The 19,981-nt window shown below is 32.0% G+C and overlaps 2 protein-coding genes across 2 annotated transcripts; one reads left to right on the top strand and one right to left on the bottom strand.

Moving 5' to 3' along the window:
* Window positions 1-3,313: 3,313 nt before the first annotated feature.
* On the top strand, window positions 3,314-4,703 carry LOC107482298 (protein BUD31 homolog 2). Its single transcript, XM_016102745.3, has 4 exons — window positions 3,314-3,501; window positions 3,671-3,797; window positions 3,896-4,083; window positions 4,288-4,703. The coding sequence occupies exons 2-4, from the start codon at window positions 3,704-3,706 to the stop codon at window positions 4,441-4,443; spliced, it is 438 nt and encodes a 145-aa protein (XP_015958231.1). The 5' UTR covers window positions 3,314-3,501; window positions 3,671-3,703; the 3' UTR covers window positions 4,444-4,703.
* A 771-nt stretch (window positions 4,704-5,474) lies between these two features.
* Window positions 5,475-7,898, bottom strand: LOC107482299 (putative pentatricopeptide repeat-containing protein At1g12700, mitochondrial). The gene has a single exon (XM_016102746.3). The coding sequence runs from the start codon at window positions 7,764-7,766 to the stop codon at window positions 5,907-5,909; it is 1,860 nt and encodes a 619-aa protein (XP_015958232.3). The 5' UTR covers window positions 7,767-7,898; the 3' UTR covers window positions 5,475-5,906.
* Between the last annotated feature and the right edge of the window lie 12,083 nt (window positions 7,899-19,981).

Raw genomic sequence — 19,981 nt, 5'->3', positions numbered from 1 at the left:
AAAGCTCCTTTTTTTTTTTTACTATTAACTACTAAGTAATATATATAATTTCACAACCATATTAATAAATTTATAATTTCTAATGGCATAAAAAATTATATTTTTTATATTCACAAACATTAAAGTCTTTGTAATTATAAATATCTAATAAATATAATTATAAACCAAATTTTCATTCAAAATATAAATATAAATATTCTCTCCAAAGCAAAATAAACATAATCCAAAACATAATTATAAATATTGTCTCCAAAATAACATAAACATAATTCAAAACATTCAATTTTTATCTTCATAATCTTGTAAGTTAGGTTGTGGAAAGTTAGGTTTTAGGAAAAAAATTGCAAAAATATCCCCTCACTAAAAAAAATCTTAACCCGGCGGGGAAGCCCGCCCCGCCCCACCAAAACTCGCGGTTTAAACGGTGCGGATTAGGCGGACTTTTGCTATTTGACGGTCCCGATTTTCCAGTCCAGCCCGCCTTTTTTAGCGGGTTACGCGGCCGACCCGGCGGGTTTAGGCCCGTTTGCCACCCCTACAAAACACACACCAACCAGAGTTTGGAATTTGGGAAAATAAAATAACTATTTAATTTTCAGGTTTGTACCATTTCGTACTCTAACGAAAATTATGATAATAAAATGGGAAGGACCACACTAATTTTGCTAAACTATCAAAATTAAACCTGCTTCAACTAATTCTCTATTTTGTTTTCGATCAACTCATTACGCCCCAAACCAAATGGTATTTAGCCTCTAAGTTTGGCTACTTTGTTTAGCTAGTTTTATTTCCATGAAAAAAAATAATAAAACCTAATATAGGGACTAATTTTTTATATGAAAAAAATATTAATATTTTTTTTAAAAATGGGATTATTGATTGTAATTACAGATTGATGAATTTTGTAGGTGAAAAGTCAATATATGAGAAGACGTGTTGCAATAAATGGGGAGACATATTACAATACGTAGAGGGATATATTGGACACGTGACAACATCCTAACCAATACTTAGGAGATGTTGAAATATGTAAAGAACGTATTGAGTATTTCTACAATAATATAATACATTTTAAATGTCAATATTCAAATAAAACACCATCTCTATTTTCATATTAAAAATAATTTCTGTAATATAGGTATTTCAAAGAATAAATTTATATGTTTGAGTGACTTATAAATATCTCTACTTATGTGACAGTTGGTCGGTTATGCGATTCAAAACTTTCTTATAGATAAAATGACTATTAAAATTTAACAAAAATATTTTTTANTATTAAAATATACGTGTAATATGTATTGTAATACTAAAAAAAAATAATACTTTAATTATATTATTTTCAACAAAAAATACTATAAAATTTGACACTTATTAAAATATCATGTTTGAGTAATTTTTTTAAAAAGAAACATGGCTTGAAGCGAGGATGAAAGAGGTTTTTCTGAAGAGAGGATAAAAGAGGTTTTTCACTTTTTCTGACTAAAAAGTGAGAAGAAAAAAAAATCTCAATTCATATAAATTTATAAAAAAGATAAGGATATATAAATAAATTTATAATTTATCAATATTTTTAAAATATTTAACGTTAACATGAATTAAATGAAAAAAAATATGGTATAAAAATTCAATTTAATTAAAAAAATATATAAAAATTAAATTAAAATTTTGATAAAATTATTAAAATTTGCAATATAATTAAATCTATTGAAATAGCGGAATATGATATCTTTCGTGTGAACAAGTAGTCTTATTAGATAAATTTGTTGTGTAGAAATTCGAAGGACAAAACTAACCCTCTTTAAGTCTTAATTCTTAATGAACTTGAAATGTGTTAAGATATTTAGATAACAAAAAAAGTGTAGCGTGGCTAAAAAAATAAATATGTGTAAATACATATGTATTTTTTCATATATATAGATATATTGAATATATACATATATTAGCTATTAAATTATGTTTTAACAATTTATATAATTATTTCACGTGAATTTTATCATTTTTATATTTTAACAATTTATATTAAAAAAATTTAATATATCTTATTTATTAAATTATACACATATAAATATGATTATTAAATTGATTTACAATACGATAATTATTTATGGTCATAAATCATAATTATCATATATAATATTTGTTAATAATAAAGTATTTTAATGAGAAAATAGTATTTATGATAATTACTTCATGCTATCATGTTTTTGAGAATTATTGATAAAATAACAATTTTAATTGACAAATTTAGTATGATTTGTTTATTATCCGTTTAGTGTTAAAATTTATAAGTTCACATACTAACAAGTATTTTAATATTTGCTAAATTATTATTTTGATAATAAAATTATCAAATTTGATTTGATCAAATAAATCATCTAAATGAAATTTAAATTTATTTTGATAATTAAATTATAAATTTTAATTTGAATTTATTTTAAAGATTATTTAAAAATTGAAACATGCAAATTCTTTTACTTATATATTAATCTTTTGCTATAAATAATTTTAAGTTTTTTAATTTATTTTTCTCACATCAATTAAGCAATCAAAACATAATAATAAAATTTACCTTACTTTATCAAATATTTTTTTCTTTTTTCTGATCATCTATCTTTGAACAAATTATAAACGTGTGATATTAAAAACTAAAATTTATTAAATATAGCTAGATATCATATTTTTTAGTTTTAAATTTTAATTTAAAGGGATTTTTTTATGAAATTACACGTTTTAATACTTAAGAGGCAAAAATAGATTTAAAATAGTATATTTGAAGGTTATCGAATTTATACAAATTTATGTGAATTTACAAAATTTACTCAAATTCATCTTAATTTATTCAAATCTAAATTATTAATTATTAAATTTATTTATTTTATTAATATAAAATTATAAATTTGTAAGAATTTAAAAGTTAACTCGAAATTCAACAATTTTATTTTTTACAAAATAAAATTTGTAAAAACAAATTATGAATATACCAAATCAAAATTTACAAAAAAAAATTATAAATTTAGTCTCAAAAGATAAAAAATTAACAAAATTATATATGGAAAGAATATTATTTAATTATTAATATCAAATACATACTTTAATTAAGATAGACCTTTTTTTTGTAATGAACAAACTTAAAAGACTCAAAAGATAGCGAAAGACCCAGAGAGAAAGAGAGGCCGAGAGGGGGCTTCTGTTTGGAAACCGGATCGGTTAGCGGGTTAGGGGGGTCCGGTTTTTTGGGTGTCGGCCAACCTATGGTCCCGACCCAAAAAAAAATAATAAATAAAGAAAAACAAATTATCTATCCTATTAGCGTGATAAATAAATTAAATCAGAAACTTCCATAGAACTCAAAAACAAAAAACAGCGTTGTTGTGGTTTTTGTGAGCGGTTCGCGGTGGTGGGTGCGGAGGTGGTTGTGGGCGAGCTCGGTTCCGAAAGTTATCGCTCTACAACAATCTCAATCTTCATATTTGAATCGCTACTCAGTTCCTCAGTGCTCAGGTACGCGCCCTTTCTTTTCTTCTCTATTACTTCTTTTTGCCCAAATTACTCAACCATAACCCTAGCTTCCTCAGGCTAGGGTTCTCATGTAAAAAATAAGATGCTGTTGATGATTTTAGGTAGAATAATTTGGAATTAACCCTTGCATATGATATATTTCGATTGACAGATACTAAAAAAAGATAAAAAAAAAAAAAGGAAAATGCCGAAGGTAAAGACTAACCGTGTTAAGTACCCAGAGGGCTGGGAACTCATTGAGCCTACACTCCGTGAACTTCAAGCGAAGATGAGGGAAGGTTCGAACTTGTTACTACGCATTCCTTGCTTGTTGGATTCTGAAATTACATGAAACTGAAAAAAAAAAATTTCTTTGTGCATCTATCTTATGTTGCAGCTGAGAACGACCCTCACGATGGCAAAAGAAAATGTGAGACTTTATGGCCTATATTCAAGATTGCTCACCAGAAGAGTCGCTACATATTTGACCTTTACCACCGGAGGAAAGAAATTTCCAAAGAGTTGTACGAGTTCTGTTTGGATCAAGGATATGCCGACCGCAATCTGATCGCGAAGTGGAAGAAGGTATCTCCCTTTTTTGTTTATTCTTGTTATGCAAGTTCTTTCTGTGCAATAGGGCTAGAAATTTCACTGAATAAGAATTATCCAGTTATTGATGAGAAATATAAAAAGGAATCCTTCAGAAACAAATGTCATTCATTTCAATTTGGTTTATCTCATTTGTGCATTCTTATCTCTGATCTCTTATGGTTTTTGCTTGAATTGCAGCCTGGTTATGAACGTCTGTGTTGCCTGAGGTGCATGCAGCCTCGTGATCACAATTTTGCCACCACTTGTGTTTGCAGAGTGCCCAAACAACTTAGGGAGGAGAAGGTTATAGAATGTGTTCATTGTGGTTGTAAGGGTTGTGCTAGTGGGGACTGATTTGGGCACAACTCTAGTGTATCACTTATTGGGGTTTCTTATTAGAATTGTGTCGCCAATAGCTTCTGTTTTCTGCAACTCTTATGGTGCTTAGTGCTCACTTCCCAAGGTTGCATTATCAGCTCAATGACTCTTGTATTGGGAAAATTATCTAATTAGTACTAATAGACGATATATTATGTACCTTCAGATTCGAGAGCTGACATCATTTGCTACTAAACTAATTTAAGCCTGAGAGTGAATGAAATATTTAATGTTAATCGAACACGTTTATCTTTTTTATTTCAGTTGTATTAATCTTTATACTTCTAGTTCTTAATTTTGTTAGCTAAACAACCCCGATTATTATAGCATTCTTGTCCAAGATAACTGCTAGTTCTTAGAATAATTTTAGGTCAACTAAATGGACATTGGATAGAGGATGTTGCACACTATTACACTAAGCCTTAATTGATTTATAAGCATGTTCCGAAATCTTACATCTTATATAATTTATGAGGAGCAACTATTAAGACGGCTATCATAAGAAACACAAGGATGAGGACATATCATGCAATCTGCCCCAAGTGTTGCTGCAGAACAAAAAAGATTAAGCGACTGAATACATGCGGATACTAGAATTGTACAATTGTACTTTCCACGAGGCAGCTTAGTTTCTATGGTACTTCAAGAAATCTACTTTTGTGCTTTGCATAGGATATGATAGAGTAATATACACCCCAATTTTACACAATCTTTTGCTAAATTTCATGAGTTAATACTCACTTAAAATTTATCTCCTTCATTACTGATTGCAAGGGAAAGGGCAAGTCCTAACTCCTAAGGCCTGCTTATATCTCATATAATTCTTCTAAATTAACGGAATCCATTCAACTAAACTATACATAACATTTACCTAGGCAGAATCTCTGGCAAAGTGTCAATGATTACTTAACAGCAATATAACTTTGCTTATCTTCTATAAAGGAATGAATATTGTCACTTTCATTTTTAATATATTCATGTGAAAAATACAATAAAAAGAAAGCATATACAAACCAATGTAACTTGCTTTATCATAAATCTTCTTTACACTTAAGTAAGACAACATAGATATAGGAACACAATGAAATACTTTTCTAAATGCCCAACTCCTATATATTCTGATCTAAGCTACTGTTGATCTATTGTACAAAAAAGTGCAAGTAGGGGGCCAAATACTTGCGATTAGAAGAGTCAATGACCAACTCCTACTTTAACTGTTGGGTAGCTAAAGAATGATTATATTAACAAACATCCCCAACAAGTGACGGGAAAAACCAAATTCTTGAGTATTTTAAGAGGATCTAAGTCAAGGATCAACTTCATAATTGCACAAGTTGTCAGCTGGAAGCTCTTGAATGGTATTAATTTTCTAGTATTATTTACAGGGATGAATCAAGAGGCCAGACTCAATGTACTTCTAATGAAAATCCTGTAAGATGTTATCTTTTTGGGAACAAAAATTCTCGAAATGCACTGTCTCCTTGATTAGTGGATAAGTAATTGATAATCAATTCTGTGGTGGTAGCATCTACTGAAAAGCCTTTGTCTGTCATTATTTGAAGGTATTTCATGGACCTTAAAGAATCCTTTTTAATTAGTAACCCTTGGACAAAGACATTGTAAGTGGAGTAGTTTGGCGGGCAGCCATTCTCTGCCATGTTCGTAAGTAAGTCTTCAGCTTCATCTATTAAACCTTGTTTACAGAGACCTTTAACCATAATGTTATAAGTATACAAATGAATTTGCAGACCTTTAGCAGGCAAAGAAGAAAAAAGTTTCGACGCCCTGTTTACTTCTCCAGCAGCCCACATTCCATCAAGCATAATATTATAAATCACAATGTTAAGATCCAAACCACTCTTCTCCATTAATTCAAACAACGATGTTGCCTCGGAAAGAAGCTGGCATTTACATAGACCATCCAATATAACAGCACAAGTCTGGAGATTGGGCATCTGGCCATGTTTGTGCATACTAAAAAAGAGTTCTTTTGCAGCCAATGGTCGACCAACTCGACAAAACCCACCGATAAGAGTGGTCCAAGTGACAACATCAGGAACGAATCCAGCATTGACCATTTCATTCAAAAGATGCATAGCCTTATTTACGTTTTTAATCATACACCATCCATGTATAAGTGAAGTGTAAGTCACAATGTCAGGTAAACAGCCCCTAGTAACCATTAAGTTAAATACTTTCATGGCCTCATTCATTTCCTTTTGCAAACAATGTCTATCAATCAATGCATTATAGGTAAAGGCATCTGGCCGCTCGCCCATCAAAATCATAAATCCAATTGCACTCTTAGCCTGCATAACTTTTCCTTCTTTACAGAAAACATCCACTAAAATGTTTAGAGTTTGCAAATCAGGCATCATCCCCACTTTCATCATCTCATCCAGCAGGGAAGCAGCGTCTTTCCATCTGCCAAAATTGCAAAGACCTTGAATCAAACAACTGTATGTGACAATATTTGGTTTAATACCTTTGCTGCACATTTCTGAGAACATATTTAAAGCCTCAGACACCAATCCATCCTTGCACAAACTATCAATAATTGTGCTGTAAACTACAACATTGGATCTACAATCTCTTTCTTCCATCTTATGTAGCCACCCAATAGCCGCATTAGTGTCACCCATCTTACACAATCCATTAATCAACACTCCATAAGTGTAAACATCCAATTGATAACCCATCTTTTTCAAACTTTCAACCACCCCCACTGCCCGAGCCACATCGCCTTGCATGCAAAGCCCATTAATGAGAGCAGTGAAAGTCGACAGAGGCGGCTCCAATCCAAGCTTGAACATGGTCGCAAAGACAGAGAACCCAAAAGGCGTCAACTTTAATCGACAAAGGCAATTAATCACAATATTAAGAGTAAAGCAATCAGGTCTTATGCCCAAAGAAGAATTCATGTATTGAATCAAAGATACCGCAGTTGTGTAATGCTTCATCCTCACAATCACACCCAACAACAAAGTGAAGTCAACCACAGATGGCAAAGGCTTCATCATAGCCATAGAATGAAACAAGTCCAAAGCTTCACCAACATTACTCAGTTTACCAAGCTTACACCTGTCTCTCAAGGAGTTCCTGAAGTCATTTCTTTTGCTATTTCTCACACAATCATCATCATGATCATCAAGGTTTGTGGCACTAGTTATACAAGTAAAGTGAAGTATGGGGAAATGGAAAGAAGCAAAAGGAGGAAGATTGAAAATGGAGTGAAAGAGAGTACCCATGCGTTGATGAAGGTGAAAACGAGACCGAGAAGCTATTTGGGTTGGCACCATTCCTTCAAACACGCGCGCCACACCGTCTTTGCTTCCTCGTACTGGTAGAGCACTGTGAAAGAAAGAATCAGAATCAGAAATAGAATCAGAACAGAGAATACTCTCTCTTTTGAAATGCAATGTGAGGTGAGGGTTTTGGGTTCCATTTTTTCCTGAGAGCTGCTCAGGGTTTATGTCGATTTTTGTTGCCACGGACAGGGTCGGAAACCCCAACCTAACCGGAATCAGATCCGAAACCATAACACAGGATTCGGATAGTAAATGGTCCAAGGTTTTGAAAGCCAAACCAGTCATTGAACCGTTCTAATTACTGGTTCATTAATTTATTAGTTTAACCGGTCGTAATTCAATCGAAATAACCGTTTTATAATAAAATAATAAATAAAATATAAATAAACAACTAATTAATAAATAAGTTCATAACAAGTGCCCATGATTATACATAGATACATTCAACTAACACAGCATATAAAATAAGTGACAATAAATTACAATTAAAATTAATATTAGTAGACAAATATACAATTTTTATAATATCTCTCTGAAGAGATATTGGGATGGTTACACATCCAATAAAATACACAGAAAAAAGAAGTAGTAGCAGAGAAAAATAGAAAAAAAGAATAAACGGTAATTATTCAATAGTGAACAATAAAATCATACAAGGTGAAAATAGATTTTTATATATATCCTCACACTTTGCACTCACACCCTTTATATACACTGAGTAAGACTAGCAAACACTAATTCATAAAATCAAAAACTTAACACCTATTGAGAACTAACAGATTTAACTAATCTTGATTTTTTTAATTAATTAAACTTTGACCAGGTCCTTCTTCTCTTATTTCTACACTCTCCAACCTTAACTCCTTCAATAGTGAACAGTAAAATCATAGAAGGTAAAAATAGACTTTTATACATATTCTCACACTTTGCACTCACACCTTTTATATACACTGACCAAGACTAGCAAACACCAATTCCTAAAATAAAAAACTTAACACCTAAAATTATTAAGAAGGATCATTCTACTGATACTAAAGGAAAACATAATAACTATTATTGATATGATGAAAGAAGCAGAAGTGAAACCAAAATCTATAAATATATAATGGTTAACTAGCCAAATAGTAAAATGACACTATTTGGCACTATTATATAGTTTTTGAGAGAGTGGCAGGTGTCTCCAAACCTTTTCTTTCTTTTCTCTTCGTGTTACGCTGTTCAAACCCAAGGTGTATTCCACGTGCCGTGACAGGATAATGAAGAGAGTATTGCCCAAAGATCCTGCTATTGCCGAAAGAAGGATGTAGCATTATTTTGCACAACGGTTCTTTACATAATTCAAGCTCAATGTATCTCTAATCCCAAAATCCTAATTTTGCGACACACAATGGGCAGACGTAGCATTTGATTGGTTGATAACACCATCACAAAGATCGCCTTTCCTTGAAGAGGCAAATGCTTAGATTCCCGAGCAACTTTTGAATTTGTTAAGTGAGATTATGTTAATCTATATTTTGCAATTTTTGGTTGATTTGATGGATACGGATGTGTAATTTGAATGATCAACAGTGTTGTTAACAACTACTATAAATACTTATCAAGAAAATTATTAAGTTGGTATTAGTTCTTCAATATTGATGCTTATTGTTTGTCCAGGATTAAATACAATCTGTTAGACAGCTGGTCTTTTTGATACATCCTTATGGTCATGGTTGAACCAGTTCTATCTAATATGCGAGATAATGGGGTTGATGCAGTTTCGGAAGTGAATCCAACGAAGCTGTCTTGGTCTCTAGTGGTTGGAGTTGTTAGGCTGTATGAGATGCAAAACCAGTAGAATCCGGCTGAGGTTTACAATGTGGAAGTGGTGTTGCAAGATGAACGGGTATGTTACTAATGTTATTATTCTAAATTTTATGGATTGGCTCATTAGATATATGCAGCATTAACTCTCTACATTTAAATTTTATTTTCTTTTGTTGCTAGGCAAGGGTGATCGAATCCATTGCAGTATACCAAAACAAAATATCGTTGTATTCAAGACTCTTATTCGGGAACATGGGCTTTATTCTATGAAGAATTTCATTGTGAAGGATTGGGGGAAAGGGGTTAGGACTTGTGGTCACAAGTACAAGTTAAACTTTTATAACAAGACGTCAGTGTCACAGCTAACAAGTGGGACGACGTTTCCCTTTAATCCCTTCCGTTTTGTATCTTATGTAGAGGTTCAGGCCATGCCTGCTGGAAATGAAAACCATCTCATAAGTATCTTGAAAGACATTTTATTGTTATTTTTTATGGTTTCAACTTAATCTGTGTAAAAAAATAAAATTTTTTTTATCATTTCTTATAAATGGGATTTTTTTTATGTTGTGCAGACTATATTAGCCATGTTGTAGGTAAAGAGGATGTAACAAATATGGTGACAAAATCAGAAAGGGAGTGTAAACTTCTAGCGGTCTATTTGGAGAATCTGCAGTATGTTTGCTACCTAAATTATAATTTCCAACTTGTATAAAACTATTTTCATGTTGTGTGTAATATATGTGACATAGACTTTTTATTAACTTTTTTTTAATTACTTCTATGTGGCTATGTGCTGTGTTTAGGAAGAATCTGTTGAAGTGTACCCTGTTTGGTGACTTGGTTGAAGCCTCATTTGTATTTAAATGAAATCAACATTCAAAATAGTTTCCATGTGTCTCGGATTTATATTAATCCTGACTTTTCCAATGTTGTTATATTTAAATATAGGTACGCAACTCATTCAGGTCATGAACTATAAATGTTGTTTACTTATTTGATGTATGCTTAAATATAACGTCATTGTGGTGTTGTTTTATGGAATATTTGGCATGAGTCAGCCTGATGAAGGAAGGATATCTATGCTCACAAGGGATCACTCACATTCAAAGTCAACCACCACATTCCGTGTATGATGAAATCAAAGAGGACTCTGTCAAGTCAGTTGAGGAAATTCTGAACATGAGAGAGGTGTGTTGGCAATTTAAAGATGGTTTATATGTAGCTCATTTAAATTATATTTAGACCGATATGTTATGTTAGTAATAAGTTTCTATAATTTTAGGAATATACATGTTGGGTGGTTGGCACTATAGTTTCTATTGAGCATGATGTTTGAGATTGGTGTTATGCTTCGTGTGGATCCTGTCCTCTGAAAGTTCAAGTTAATAAGGATAGGTATTGGTGTGAACATTGTAGGAAGGGCGGGTTCAATCCTTCTCTTAGGTAATGAAATCATCTTTTTCAATAATTTGGGTGAAATAGCTTATGTCTCTGTGTTCTAAAGAAGGAGTATTAAAAAAAGGGTACTTAATCAAAAGAATATTGAATTCTAACACATAAATTTACATTCTTTTGGCTAGGGGTGTTCATAAAATAACCAAATTGTGGTTAATCGGTTAAAAAACCATAACTACATTTTGGTTAACCAATTTAATAAAACAATTTTAAAATCGATTTTTAACCGGTTAACCAAAACCAAAATCAAATTGTATGCAACTCTTGTGTTTAAATTGGTTAACCGATTTTTACAGGTTTTTAACTGGATAAAATCAATTTTTAAGTTTTTAACCGGTTAAAAACCGATTTTAAAATTTTTTGAAAAATCCAATTTTTATTTTAAAAAATCAGTTATTTTTTAAAATTGGTTTTTATTTTTATAACCGGTTAAAAACTGATTTTTGAATTTTATAACCGGTTAATAACCAATTTTATCACATAAAACCAATTTGGTTAATTAATCAAATTATATTTTTGGCTAACCCAAAAACAGGTTTCGTTTTTGGATTAACCAAACTATAAACAACCCTACTTTTGGCTTATAATTTTTTAGTACTCCTTTTCAGTACTATTTGTTTATTTAATTTGCTTTTCGTAATAGAAAGAATTCGTTATATGATAGTAAACAAAGTAAATACTAATTTATATTATATTTTATATTAATGAATATAGAATTCCTAAAGAATATAGTTAACAGTAATTGTAACTTATTAACATTTTTTACAATTTGACGCTAATTTATGATATACTATAAGTGATAAGTTTATTTTTATAATGTAAATGAGTGTATTCATATTGGCTATTAAATATCTATGCATTATTTACTGTGCAACTAATTTTTTAGTGATTATGTATTTGTAGGTATCGTCTTAATGTTACCGATGGAATTGGGTGTATAAAGATAATCATTTGGAACTATGAGGCTCGGGTCATGGTTGGTAAAACTGCAAATGAAAGAATGGATGGGAGTGTAAGTTTTTTATTTTCGTAGTGATGATTTGGTTAACTTTTTCATGCTTGGATTTCAAATTGTTTTCAATTGCGATTTTTTTAATGTTTGTAACAGAAAGATGATCATGGTGAATCCTATCCTAAAGCTCTAAATGATATACTTGAGAAAAAGTTCCTTTTTAAGTTATCGGTCACATAAAAAAAATTAACTGTGTGAAAACTGTTTACACTGTCCTCAAGATAAGCGATGATGAATTTATCATAGGACTTCATAGCTCTCATTTGTCTTCGATGGATACTTCTGTATGTTTTGAGGTCCTATGAGTTGTTTCCTATATAGTTTAGAAAACATAGTTAATAATATTTAATTTGTTGTAGAGTGTTGATGAATCGATTCTGAGCAGTTTGGCTACAGGTGGTCAAATTGGAACCGATTCTGGTGTCAATAGTGCATTTGTTGTATGTTTATCAAAGGTGAATAATGATTTTGTTTCATACTATTTATTAATTTATAGCTACTAATATCCATTGTATAAGATTATATTAATTATTTTGTTTGTATACAACCAAAATCTACCAGGATGGTGGTACCAGCAAACTCCTAGAAAGGTTACAACACATGATATTGCATCTAATTCTGATCTTCCATACATCTCTCCTCCTTAAGTGCAAGGTTCCAGTAACAAAATTTTTAGACGAGGTGGTGCAAAAAGGAAAATAGAGTAATTTATCGTGTTTCCTTTTAAGTTGTATATTATGTTTGTTTGTTGCGTGATATTTATGTTAGTACCTTGCGTGTTATGCTTTTGCCGTAAACCAAGTAGTGGTGGTGTGTCCACTTATCCTGTAATTCCAGTCATGTTTGTTAGCACCCTTATGTCACTTGTGTATTATGCGAAAGTTGGAATCTATTCCTTTTCCTGTATAAACTTTTATCTATTACATGTTCTAAAATTTATATTTACTAGCCAGAGTATTATGGGTTGTTAATGAGAATTACGAATTTCAGTATTGTTGGCAATACTCTGAGATCAAAATCGAGAATACATGCATTTGAAACAATAAAGACGAAAATTGTTTAATCCACCATTGTTAGCATTAAACTTGACTTCACATTAAAGTTGAAGCATATGTCTCAAATTCTTGAGCAAAAGAACAAATTCCTAGGATACATAGTGACACATTCCTAACTATGTTACATTTAGCACTATAACAAATATAAATAATATAGCTTGATAGAAAATCTTATATCATGAATCATATCATGAATCATAGCCCATATCCAAAGTTTAATTTTCTGGTTGATCATAATCGTATCAGACGACTTCTTTTCAAAATCCTCCAACATGTATCCTGAAATATGGAACATCGCATTAAACGATTATAAGTGTTGGCATGGACATAGAAGAGAAACTTAGTGATGGTCCTAATCCTATGAAAAGTGAATTCAATTGTAACTCTGGTCCTAAACTTACTGATGAGTTCTACCTCAATGCAATTATCATATTCATCAACTGCAGAACAGACGTTCTGAAAGTCATCTCCACACGTTTCCAAGAACCCTTTTGGGAATTTCCTCTCATGCTATTGAAAGATAAGAAAACTATATAGAGGTATGTGACAAAATCAAATGGCTATTATGGAGTTAAATCTCACTTGTCCTTTATATAAGGAAACTTAAGAATCCTATCCTGGCCTTCTGACCACTGATTCTCAGTCATTTGAAGTCTCCTGCAACATAGACTTTGCGAATAAAGTGGTCAACTATGCAATTGTTTAAAGTTTGATTAATTGGTTTCAAACAGTCAAACCTAATTCATTGACAGAATAAACGCATGTATGCAAATTTGAAAAAACTCAATTAACATACTACATGCAGTACCAGGTTAAGGGCTAACCAAGCAAAGACGTTTTACCTATTACGGCACTCCCTCATACGATGGAGATTAATGACGAAAGTTTTCTTCTTCTGCCTCCTGAATTTGAAAAGACGTGAATGTTATCTTCAAATTCAAGCTTTGGAGACTCTCTACCGTATTTTCGTCATTTTGTGTTAATGCCTTCTTATTTTCTTTTTCTTTTAGGTCTATGCCTGGATCCAGAAGCTGGCCCAAACCTGAAAATTGAACCCTTATAACTACCCGACCTGGTTTCAACTGTAGACCTCCTCATTCGATCTCTCCATCATTTCGTATGTATTAGAGGTACTCTTCCATGGTTGTGGAAGCTGTCATTCATCCCTGGCCGCCGCTACTATCATCGACGAAGTTGCTTCCACAAGCTCTGGCTCCTCTGAAGCCGCTGCTGTCACTACTGATGGAGAGTTAAAGGATCAATGCAACCTTCGGTGTAGGCCAACGGTGGCAACTGTTAATTATCGATGGAGGAGACGACATCGTTGATGAGGAAGACGATACTATTTTAAGGGCGCTCAGGGAAACGACGCTGATCTGGATACCTCTGAGGAAGACGATGTCGATTGGTGTAGCTTGGGTGACCTGAGACTGTTTGGCCATGTGCCATGACAAAAAAAAGATCAATTAAAAAGATTGGTATAGGTAGTATGGATGGGGTTTGGGTATCTTTTTTGTGATTAGCCCAATAGAAAAAAAAATTCAGAATAAAGTAGTTTGGTGGGTTTCTAATTCAAACAATGGGATCCGAGACTTCCAATGTATCTAAATAAAAAAATCATGAATGTGTAGATTATGTAACTTTACAATAAGAAATGATACTATTATTTTTGTTTCATTTTGTATTTTTCAAATTCGATTATTTATTTCTTTTTTTATGTTTGTATTTAGTTTTAAGAAGACTATCTAAAAGGTGTGGGATCAAAACACCCGTTTATAGACTACTACAATTAGAGAGTACTGAAAATGCATGTACTCATTATCGAGAATAGTTGTAAAATAAGGCCTATAAGTAATGTACCTAAATCTAAGAAAGGCATCTACAAGTAAATTAGGGAAGTTTGTGCATTACTAAAAAACTTTAATAATAAATACTGAATAAAATTATAGGTTAAATAAGATAATGTTAATGATTATGATAATAAAATATTGTATTCAGGTGAATGGATATATTTTTTTAATTAGTAGAATGAGGTGAGATCTTAAAAATTTCCTTGAATTACTCATGATTTAATGAAATACGTTTTTTTATGTTTGTTTCGAACTAAATTGGCAAGTTAAATTAGTTTATTGTGTTGTATGTTAGTAATTCAACTGAATCGATAAAAAAATGTTTCTACATCAAAGATATTTTATGTTATAACAGGAAATAATTTGTAGCAAAACGTTCTGTTTAAAAAAAAAAGCAAATTCCGATTGGATTAAATGTTAAATACAAAATTTTAATCCTTTAATCAATTTTGTTTAACCAAGCAGGTATTAATTTTTATATATTCTGCGACTATATATATATGTGTATTATATAAAAAATAATAGTAAATGAATAACAAGTTCATATTTGTTTTCTGGTGATATTTGTCCTCTGATTACAATTGAACCAAACGACACATTCTATACTTATGGTTACTTTAGTCTTTCTGTTTAGTTGTGAAAAAGTTAATAAATGTGGTTCTTATTGCATTAATTAACTCTACAAATCTGTTTCGCAGAAGCTATTTGTCAAATCTAACTTGTCCCTTCAATAATTAATAAGCACTGATGAGAACACAATATTTGGCCTGCTGCATTTTCTTTCTCATCACTACTTATATTAAATTAATATTTCAATTTGTTTCTAATTGTCAATTACTTTGATCTCCTCTGTGCTTGAGTGTTAGTATTATTATACATAGACAATTAACAAAATAAAGTGGTCATTGTACATTCTAATAAGAGATTGTATTTAGAAAAGCTACTGAATGCTATTAATGACTAACAGCAGTAACTATAAAGTCACTGCAAAAGAAAATATTTTTTAATGTGCTTTTCCATGTCTTCCCTAATACCACTTTTGCAATCGTGATCCATGATGTTTGGGTTGTTGATTCTTATCTAACTAAATTAATTAGTCACTAAATATCACTATTTTGAAGTGGAGAAGTGAAACTTTTTTGTCTATAACGATTGCAAGAATTAAATTGATGAAACCATTTTAGACTGCTTTAATTATTATTTTTCATATGCAAATTTGGTATTGCTGAATAAGATTGCTTTTTTCAAAAATTACAACAAACAAACTGACAAAACTGGTGTATAAGTTTCCAATATTTATAACTCCACTGCCATATTCGTATTCTTGGAAAAGCAAATATGTAGGTTTTAGGTAAATATGAAAATATCCTATTTATTGCAAGTTCTCAAATCTAAACCTAAAAGAAATAGTTTTGAATTCATTATTAATGGAAACTAGCTCCATAAATAGACACATAGTTGAACATCTATCTACCCAACCTTACTTAATCATTCTTTAATCTATATCAGTGAGTCCATTTGTGCCTTCTTCATAATTACCTTTTTCATTTGTTCAACACCATGAGTGACATACCACCAAACATCAATTTTATTCCACAACTTCCTGACGAGGTTATGTATGAAATTATTTTTCGTTGTGATGGTCCAACCATTTTAAATTTGCAGTCCATATGCCGCTACTAGAGGCAGAAGTTGACATCCTATGAGTTCGTTACAGAGCTAACCAAGAGATGGCTTTGCCGCGGTTACAATCTCTATGCTCATTTTGGTCATTCATTTGCATTGAGAAATTCCGTAGATTGGGTCATGAAAATGGATGCTTTTACAGGTGAAGGCGCACCTTTCACACTTTCTTTCCTCTTATCTTTTGAAGGTTGGTTTCAAATTGTTGGTTTGGATAATGGGATCTTTTGTATCCGATATTGTTTTATGGGGGTCCAAGTTACCTGCTAACTTGGAATTCTGTTAGTCGAATGTCACGAATAATAACGGATCCTTCGAACAACAACGATGGTAATCTTGCTTATCTTTACGCATTTACTTACTATCCAAACAACTTTCATTATGCCATCTTTAATGTTTTTGAATAAGAACCCGAAAGTCTTTCATACACTTTAAAACTGTTCCTTTCATTGTATGTTGCACTTTCCTGCTTTAAGAATAGAAAACATGAACAAAAATCATATTGTGCTCTGACAAATAGATCTTTTTGTTTAGTATATTAAACTCTTTTCAAATTCTATTAACATAATTTCTTTCATTTTATGCTGCCTTCGTTGAATTGCTTCCAAATATTTTAAACTTTTGTTAAATTATAATCTTTTCTGTCCATTTATATTCTAAGTTGATGCAAAAACGGCAAAATGTTACTTAACAAAGCAGTGGATATTCATGGTTACTCATATTTTTCTCCAATTTTCCATTAGAGCATAGATCTAAATTACTGTCACTTTCTATCAACTTCCTATCTTTTATATTTCTTTTGTTTATTGTTTCCTTTATTGTTTACACCATTTTTGGAGCCTTGCATTTTTAATAAAAAGGAAGTTCATAGTACAACACAACTAAAATATTCAATGGCTCTTTTCTTTGTGTGTTCCCTTTAATATTCACACCTTGTTTATATTATGTCTTATTACCTTACGTTCAAATCGGTCAAAAGACCATTATATATGTTACTACAATATCAGTATTCAATCTAATGTTTTAAGTAAAGTGGTTACAACATCCAAACACTACGATTATCCGCGCGTAATAATCAACTCCACTATATCCACCAGTAGCATAAAGTGCACCATTGAGTTTTACAGTAGCAACAACAAATCTTTGGAAATACAACAGATTACAAATGACCATTTAATTATGTGATACATAATGGAGTTTGAGCAGTGACAAACAGAGTCATCATCAAGTAGTGACAAAGCAAAGCTAATCAACCAAGAACGGATTGGAGCACTGAGCAGAGCAACCATTACCTTTGCTAAGTGAGTGAGTTTGAGGAAGAGCAGTTGAATGCAACAGACCACGGTGACCTAGCGATGATCACGATGACGGCGACTTGGTGATGAACACGACGACGGACCATAGGCGGAGAGCGGCATAACAGGACCCGTGGAGGCTGGTAATTGGCGAATCTAGGGAGGGGTTGGAAGCTTCGAGAATGATGAGACGAATGGTGAGGGGTTTGAGGCTTTGAGAGACAAGAACGACAGACGACGACGAGGGACGGCGGGCAAAGCGTGACTGAGTAGCACGACGACTTGACGAGCACGACGAAGAAACTGGCAACTGGCGAATGAGGAGAGGGGCTGGAGCAAGACGAACAAACGAAAATCTTGAACACGACGGGCATCGATAGTGAAAAGAACGGCGACGACAGTGGCGGTGGAGGAGGCTATGGTTTCCTTTGAGGGAGATGTTCTTCGGTTTTGATAAACTGAGATGACGAGGGAGAATAGTTTGACCAAACCTGTGTTTGATTTTTTTTAAATAACTAAACGGCGTCGTTCACATAAAACCGGACGGGCACCGATTCGATTCAATCGGTCGGTTCTCAGCTGGTTCAATGGTTTTTAAACAATTTTTAATTTAACGATTTTGTCAACTAAACTAAATCATAATTGCATTCGGTTCTCGGTCAAACCAGTCCAACCGGTTAGTCCAATCCGATTTTCAGAACCATACATCAACCTATTGAACCTAATCCTACTAATAAACCAAAATAACTTTTTAAGATTGAGGCTCTTCCTGTGTAACTTTGGTTGTTGATTCTAATGATTGGGCAAAACTGGAGCGATGATAAGACGTTTATTTCGTTGCATTGGGATCGGATCGTTTTCTCCGTGAATGGGAGCTGTGATGCCGTTCTTCAATGCTGATCGTGTGAGAGTGAGGCTTTGCTTGGATTGGTTGCTCGTGATTGGCACTGAAACTCTCCCATGAGCATCAACAACGCTTCTTAGGTTGTTGAACGGTGTCTCTTCTACCTCTATGAGTATTATTGATATAGGGTTTTGGTTAATTTTCACACTAATTTTTTTTAATTTTAAATTAGATTATAATATAGGAATTTTTTTTCTTTCTTTGTACAGAACTATTACTCATTATTTGGAATCAAATTCTTTAAGATCAAGAAAATTATGAGAGTAAAGTGACAATTAAATTTCTAAATATTTCGACATCGAATTAATTAGTTTCGAAAAAAAAAATAACTATTTGATTTTCTACGATAACAAATAATGAACACATTATGTCTTTCTATCAATTAATCGCGTTAACAGCGATATTTATTTATAAAACAATAGTTAGATTCCTTGACTTGTTTGATAGAATTCGTGGTAAATAGAAAAGAGTTGACGAAGGATATATAGAAACTTAAAAGATAATAAATACTTTATATGCTCATACATTCACTGTTAATTAGTAGAGATTGAAATTTAATAGTAACTTGACTCAAATTAAAATAGCGTGAGCGAAAATTGTTTAAATTTTATCTAATTCATTTCAATAGTTAGTTAATACGATATTTATCTTTAAAGTAATAAGGTAAATAAGATATTCTGTGATTGATTTATGAGTTTTAAAAAAATGAAATAAATTAAAAAATTATAATTTATAAATAATTTGTGTATAATATTATAATTTTGTAAAGACATAAAAAAATATAGTATTTTATTTTTTTAATTTATCTGGTATTTTTTTAACATATAACATTTCTTAAAAAAACTTGGTTGATATTTTATTTTGCAATCGATGAGAGTATGTTAATAAGGATTTGGAAAAGATAGCAATAGGGGGCGAGATTCTCTCTCTGCCTTGAGGGATCGCATAGATTTGATCGGAAATTCGGTCATTTGGTCGAATCGAGTCACTCGTTAGACCGTTTGTACATCAGACCCGTTGGAACTCGGATTGACTCAGCAGGTATGATGAAAATTGGTTACTCGCCCGGTTTATAAAACCCGAACCGGGTCATGTGTGTTTTTTTCTTATAATTTGGAATGACCGAATGACCTAGTTTCAGCTCCC

This window comes from Arachis duranensis, chromosome 3, assembly GCF_000817695.3.
Source record: "Arachis duranensis cultivar V14167 chromosome 3, aradu.V14167.gnm2.J7QH, whole genome shotgun sequence".
Classification (NCBI taxonomy): Eukaryota; Viridiplantae; Streptophyta; class Magnoliopsida; order Fabales; family Fabaceae; genus Arachis; species Arachis duranensis.
Note: the sequence above shows the minus strand (reverse complement) of the source record. Positions and strands in the feature narration are given on the sequence as shown.

Bases quoted from the DNA above. Each gene is read 5' to 3' on its own strand.
- LOC107482298 (XM_016102745.3), top strand. From the start codon at position 3,704: ATGCCGAAGGTAAAGACTAACCGTGTTAAGTACCCAGAGGGCTGGGAA. The intron at 3,798-3,895 runs GTTCGAACTTGT...CTTATGTTGCAG, and splicing joins TCAAGCGAAGATGAGGGAAG to CTGAGAACGACCCTCACGAT. The intron at 4,084-4,287 runs GTATCTCCCTTT...CTTGAATTGCAG, and splicing joins TGATCGCGAAGTGGAAGAAG to CCTGGTTATGAACGTCTGTG.
- LOC107482299 (XM_016102746.3), bottom strand. From the start codon at position 7,766: ATGGTGCCAACCCAAATAGCTTCTCGGTCTCGTTTTCACCTTCATCAA.